Genomic DNA, 6,785 nt, shown 5'->3' with positions numbered 1-6,785 from the left:
GGGGAAAGCGAGTGCGTTAGGGAAAGGGAGTGCACTGAGGAAAGGGGGTGCGTGGGGGGGGTTGGTTGCATTGGAGTGGGTGGGAATTGGCGATACAGGTAGAGAACAGGGTGCCCTCCACAAGCTGGCTGTGTTTTGGAATTAAAAAAAAAAACATTAAAAGTTCCCCTCCTGCCACTTCCAGTTTGTTAGAGACTGTGCCTTGCTTTTGCACCCAAGAGAAACTTTAAAGGGGTGAAGAAAGAGAAGAGGGGGGATAAGGGAAGCACCCACTTGGTCCAAGTGTTCCCAGATCAGCCCTGGGTGGAGAAAACCTCCAGCCCCTGCTCCTGCCCAGCCTGGGAGCCTCTGGGACCCTGGACGCCAGCCCAGCGCAGGAGGGGCAGCTCTCACGCAGCCTCTCTCTGTGACAAGGCTGCCTAACCCTGTCCCTCTGCCTGAATCAACAACGTGTCATGCCCCTCTGGTGACATGAAAGTGGCCTTTTGCTTGCACACCTCCATCTTGCCACTTTTTGATGGGAGAAATACAGTCCTGATGGGATGCATGGCTCTGGAAGGGGTGCGTGGCACTGGAAGGGGTACACGGCTCTGGCTGGCTCTTGTGGGTAATGGCATCTCCAAATCCCATCAGGAAAGCAGGTCTCTGGCAGTCCCGAAGGGGGTCTGTGGGATGCCACGTTGGCACAGGGCGTCCCCCTTGCAGGGTTGGACTGTTTGAATACAAAGAGAGGATGTTATCAGCTGCTCATTCCCCCAGATTTCTGCTATTTTTCACTCTGGGTTATGAATTCACCAATAATTTCAGCCATAATCTAAGGATAGTGATATTTTTCTGTTCTGCTGCTGAGGAATGCATCACTCATCGCAGCCTGGGTCTCCTAGCCAAATTTCTCACCAGTCTCTGAAGTACTGAACCTTTTTTAAGCTGAGGATGTAAGTGACATTGCTCGCGAGAGAACTACTCCATGTATCTGTTTTCTTTCAGAATGAAAAAGGCAAACGTTGACCTCACTATGAAACAATTTCAAGGTATCTTTAGAAATAGAAGGGAAGGAAAAAAAAAAGAAAAAGGAAAAAGCCCATAGATTTTAAATGCTTGCCGCACCCGATGTTGTCTGCACCTTAAAAGTGCATCAGGTGCACAAATCTTTGCTCTTTGACTCTTCCTTTCCATGGAAAGCTTGCTCCTGAAAGGAATTTAGGATACAAACTGCCTCCCTCTCTGAGGCTGTGTAATTCCCACTCCGCAAAGGGTCCCTGGTGCAACTGCGCACTCTTGGCTTCGGGCAATGTGCGTGTTTCCTTCCATATGTAATCCCAGCGGGCCCTTCGCTTCCTGCTCCCTTCGCTTTAACCCTGGCACTGCCCCGTTGCAGCTCTTTTCTTGTCTCCACATGCAAGGAGCAGCCTCTGAGGTTGGCCAGGAGCAGGGTGGGAGGAGAGGACCGAGGAACACAACTCCACCGTAGCCTTCGGCGTGATGAAATGCTCATTTTGGGCGTGAAGGTGGAATTTAGGCCCTGGGGATCTGCCACCAGGAAGGTTTGCTGTGAGCAATGTGAAGTGAGGAGGAGGGGAAAGATTTGAGGACAGGGTATGGCCCAGGAGGCATGAGCTGCTTTTTAGAAATAAATTTTGCTGCCCATTTAATAGAGAAGGCGTCCAAACAACTCACTAGGAGTAACTGTTCACCCTTTAGAGTCACTGGTGCTCCAGAGAGCTTTCAGTCACGGTGTGTAGGACTGATCGGTCTGCAGATTTATCAAAACCAGTACCTCAGAGCCCTCACTGGGGATGGGTGCACCTACATTGTGATGAGATGCAGCTGCCCAATGCATTAATGTATTGGGAAGGGGCTCTGCTCCACCACCTTCTTCTGCCCCAGTACCTCTGTGGCAGGACCGTACAGACTAAACTAAATCAGACAGGGCTGGATCTTGTTAAGAGGCCCCTCTGACTTAGCTTGGTGGAAGCTCATGTGCTCCATCTAGTGTCCAGAAAGCTGAGCATTTGGGTACCGAGCTGGGGGCCCCACAGAGGGCAATCACTGCTACGTGGCCCTTGGGCAGAAACATTCCGCTTTTAGCTTTTTCCTGACCAGGGCAGAGGTTTGACCTGCTATTCTGTGTACAGCAAATCTGTTGCTTCCATTCCCTGCCCCTTCCTTAAATCATTTACTGTACATGAACATAAAATCATGTAGTAAAATTGCTTTAAAAGGAAAATTTCATTCAAAATGCAGAGGCTCTGCATGCCAGAGCGCAGCCTGGACTCCTGGAGATTAATTATTGCTCAGGGCAAAGCTCAGTGTGCACTTGGAATTGTTGCACCCCAAGTGAAGCGTTCATGCGGATGCTCCAGCTATCACTGGAGCCTAGGAATGGGTCTCACTGGAAGAGGCCCTGGGGTCTGTGAATGCTTGAATCATGCTGATGGTGTGCTCTTCTTGCCCAGCAGGTCCTCACAGGTGTCCAGTGCTGCCAAAACCATGTGGATTACTCTGGTGCTTGCTCTCTGCAGCCTCGCTGCAGCCGTGCCCTCAGAGGACAGGAAGCTGAGTGACAAGGCAACAACGCTGGCCGACCGCAGCACGACGCTGGCCTTCAACCTCTACCACGCCATGGCGAAAGACAAGAACATGGAGAACATCCTGCTGTCCCCTGTGGTGGTGGCCTCTTCCCTCGGCCTCGTGTCCCTCGGGGGCAAAGCCACAACCGCCTCCCAAGCCAAGGCGGTGCTGAGCGCAGACAAACTGAACGACGACTATGTGCACAGCGGGTTGTCCGAGCTCCTGAATGAGGTCAGCAACAGCACAGCCCGTAATGTCACCTGGAAGATCGGCAACCGCTTATACGGCCCTGCCTCCATCAACTTCGCCGATGACTTTGTGAAGAACAGCAAGAAACACTACAACTATGAGCACTCCAAGATCAACTTCCGAGACAAGAGGAGCGCCCTGAAATCCATTAACGAGTGGGCAGCCCAGACCACGGATGGGAAACTCCCAGAGGTCACAAAAGATGTTGAGAAAACCGATGGGGCCCTCATTGTCAATGCCATGTTCTTCAAGCGTAAGTTCTACCTTCAATTATTTATACAAGTGACCCAAAATCTAGCCTGAGCCAATATGTAGCAGCCCAAATGGGAAGGTGAACAAATCCTGGGTCCACTGGAGACATGCTCTTTTTCAGAGTGAGTAGTTAGGAACTGTGCATGAAATTACCACCCCTTCCCTTTTCTCACAAGCTGAATTCCTCTCCTGTAGCTCACTGGGATGAGAAGTTCCATCATAAGATGGTAGACAACCGTGGCTTCATGGTGACCCGTTCCTACACCGTGGGTGTTCCCATGATGCATCGTACAGGTAAGTTGTACGCCTCTTGCCCCATGTCAAGACAAACTGGGGTTTAACTCACTGCTGCTCCGTTACCCAGTTTTCCACCAGCTGCTCCCAAGATTGTTTTGTCTCATGGTCAATGAGAGAACAAAGCCGGGTGTGCTTGTTCTGCTGATTCAGTCTCTGTGAGCAGAGATAATCCATGTTTACTACTGGGTGTTTGGCTGTTAGGAATAAATCCAAGCTCATCACGCAAGTGAGAGCCACAGTTTTGAGTTGTTGCCAACTCCAATGACGCTGGGCCAGTTCCCAAAGCAGTGTTGAGGCTCACTTCCCTTGCTGGTCAGGGAAAGTCCAAGGTGAATTTGCAAGGAGGTTGTGGGTAGCTTTGTCTCTGCTCCACATCTCACCATTTCCTGCTTCTGATTTCAAGGTCTCTACAATTACTATGATGATGAGGCAGAGAAGCTCCAGGTGGTAGAGATGCCACTTGCTCACAAGCTCTCCAGCATGATCTTTATCATGCCAAACCACGTGGAGCCTCTCGAGAGGGTTGAGAAACTGCTGAACAGGGAGCAGCTGAAGACCTGGGCTGGCAAGATGAAGAAGAGATCAGTGGCCATCTCACTGCCTAAAGTCGTCCTGGAAGTCAGCCATGACCTTCAGGTAAAAGAGGTCCTTAAAGAAAACAGTTGGGCCTTACAGGTCTTTGGGGTGAGAGAGAAGATAGCGGGATGATGGGTTATTATCTATGCCTAATGTCCCTTTTCCAGCAGCTAGGCCTAGCGTGGCTGAAAAGGATTGCGCTGTGTCATCTCTGGGAGAGTTGCTGACCTCTTTTCTCCTCCTAGAAACACTTGGCTGATCTGGGCCTGACGGAAGCCATTGACAAAACCAAGGCTGACCTCTCAAAGATCTCTGGCAAGAAAGACCTTTACCTGTCCAATGTCTTCCATGCTGCTGCTCTTGAATGGGACACAGATGGGAACCCCTACGATGCTGACATCTACGGCCGAGAGGAGATGAGGAACCCCAAGCTCTTCTATGCTGACCACCCCTTCATCTTCATGATCAAGGACAATAAGACCAACTCCATCCTCTTCATCGGCAGGCTCATGAGGCCCAAAGGCGACAAGATGCGTGATGAGTTGTAGTTAGGGTTTTTTTTTTCCAGAGCTTTGGTTTGTGTGTTTTTAGCGGGGGATTTCAAAAAAAGGGGAAACACTTTATTTTGTATCCTTCTCGAACTATGGGTGCTATTCAGACCAGGGTGCATTGGGATGAGAAACCAGCATACACTTTACCTCACCCCAAAACACTTATTGCACAAACCCACCTCCAGAGAGAAACGAGAGCCTGGCACAAGAGGGTCACCAGGAAGGGAGCTGGCATGCACCTTGTCAGCCACTGGCATGCTCAGCTGAGAGTTTGGCTCCTCCCTGCACTAGAGTTCAGCCTCCTGCTAAGTACCTTGCTGCTGCCATCAGCCCTGCATAGGCACAAGGCCTCCACGCTTCCATCTCGAATGCTTCTGCACATTTAGCTCTGTCGCTTGCTTTTCTCCCCTTTGATGCCATGCAGCACCACACCTAGAGCTGCTCTGGTCCCCTTGCAGTTGTCCCTTGCTTCTCTCTTTTACCTTCAGTGGTCTGCAGCAGAGCACAAAGGGCTGATTCTGCAGTCCAGCCCACTCTATGGCTCTGGGAGCAGAGCGGGACCATGACAGGGTGTGAGATGGGAGATTGCATGGAATTGTGCCCTTCTGGCCTCTCTAACCCTGCTCTGGGTGACTGTTAGATGAAGTGGCTTAGAGGTTTCAGCAGAGAGGCCAAAGAGCAGATGGGCTTCTAGAAAGATAAACCTCAGGTCCCTTCAGCACTCTTGCCTGACAGAAATGGCTGTGCTCCACCCCTCCAGGGATCACAAAGGGTGTTCTTGGACCAAGACCTGTAATTAAACATCCTGTACCAGGCAGAGGGACTCTGCTTCTCTTGGTGCTTCTGCATCAGAACACAGGGCTGGGAACAAGACAGTTACCACTGTGAAGGTTCTCCCCATTACCACCCATCAGCTCCCATAGCAGGACAAGGGCTTCACACAGGGAGGTGGATCAGGTTCACTTCCACTTTCTTGTTTAAATACAAAGCTTTAAAGCTGCCATTGCTTGACTTCCTAATGACGCTTTTCTGAAGCTCCTCTCCTCTGTACTTTAGCTCCCTGTTGGCTGACCTGGATAAGGGCATGCTGAAAAACAAATGTATTTATAGTTATATTTATGTCTGATAATTGGCAAGTTTTGCAGCCTGCTACAGCGTAGACTTGGAGGCCATTCCTATTCTCTTTTAAGGGCTACCATCAGGTTATTTAAATACAGTATGAGCACATGAGCATTGAAGCATGTGTCATTCAGGTAAGCCCTGCTACGCACTGAGACACGACAAAGCAAGTAATGACAAGATTACTGAAATGAGGGAAATCTCTCTCATAATCCAAGTTATGTGAAACCAGGAAGGACAGTGGCTGCATTGCTTTTGTGTTCATTTCCGTGCCAACGTGCTTGCTGTCAGGTTGCTACATAGAAGCCCAGTACTGCATTTTTTCACACCATTCACAGGACTATTTCCACTTATTTATTAAGTTGCAGCTACAGTTTCTTTATTAGATGTTTCTTACAGCCAAAAATAGAGCAGCTTGTGCCCCTAAGTTTGACCAGACCATGCCTTCTCCAGGTTTGCAAGGTTACACAGTTGCAGGAAAGCTTGTCTGCCCAAATTCTTGTTTAAGCCAGCTGGAATGGGAGATTCCTGTCCTCTTCCCAGATCATATTCCCAGGTGCTTTCCCCACTGTGCTGGGAAGCGGGAGGCAATCCATCAGGATGTACCCAAATGCAGAGGAAGCCTGAAGCCCGGTGTGTATGCTAGATGCTACCTGGTGAATCGGCGCACTGAAACCCACACGCTGTAGCATGTTATTGAGGATGGGGGGGGTGGGGGTAAAAAGGGGTGGGCAAGGCAAGAACACACTGTGGGATATTGTGAATAATTGCATCATGTGGATGCAGGCGTCTGATGGCTTTTATTGTCCGTTCTTGTACCACACAGTGACAGTTGTCTAATTTTGCAATAAAACTTTTTCAACGAACCTCTGGCAGTCACTGTCACTTGCAGGGTTTGGGGGCAGGCAAAATACTCTTAGAAGAGCTTCGAGAGGCTCCATGCCATCCTTAAATGCAATACAACTTTGTTAATCTGGTAATTACAGACCAAAATTACGCTTACTACACAACAACACACGAATTTCCATGACATCTCCATCATGGAAAAGGAACACTATTAGCAGGTTGGCTTTTCACTTTTAACATTTTTCTGCTGAAACTGCAAGGATCCAGCATCTTTAATGTTTCACAGGTGAGATGACCTACTGCCCTCCCCTGCTCTGCCATTTA

The 6,785-nt window shown here is 49.5% G+C and overlaps 1 protein-coding gene across 1 annotated transcript; it reads left to right on the top strand.

Moving 5' to 3' along the window:
- Window positions 1-2,455: 2,455 nt before the first annotated feature.
- Window positions 2,456-4,651, top strand: SERPINH1 (serpin peptidase inhibitor, clade H (heat shock protein 47), member 1, (collagen binding protein 1)). Its single transcript, XM_010192977.1, has 4 exons — window positions 2,456-3,073; window positions 3,268-3,366; window positions 3,773-4,005; window positions 4,191-4,651. The coding sequence occupies exons 1-4, from the start codon at window positions 2,491-2,493 to the stop codon at window positions 4,491-4,493; spliced, it is 1,218 nt and encodes a 405-aa protein (XP_010191279.1). The 5' UTR covers window positions 2,456-2,490; the 3' UTR covers window positions 4,494-4,651.
- The last annotated feature ends 2,134 nt before the right edge of the window (window positions 4,652-6,785 follow it).

The sequence above is a fragment of the Mesitornis unicolor genome, unplaced genomic scaffold (genome assembly GCF_000695765.1).
Source record: "Mesitornis unicolor isolate BGI_N332 unplaced genomic scaffold, ASM69576v1 scaffold30279, whole genome shotgun sequence".
Taxonomy (NCBI): Eukaryota; Metazoa; Chordata; class Aves; order Mesitornithiformes; family Mesitornithidae; genus Mesitornis; species Mesitornis unicolor.
This window is presented reverse-complemented; position numbering and strand designations above follow the sequence as displayed.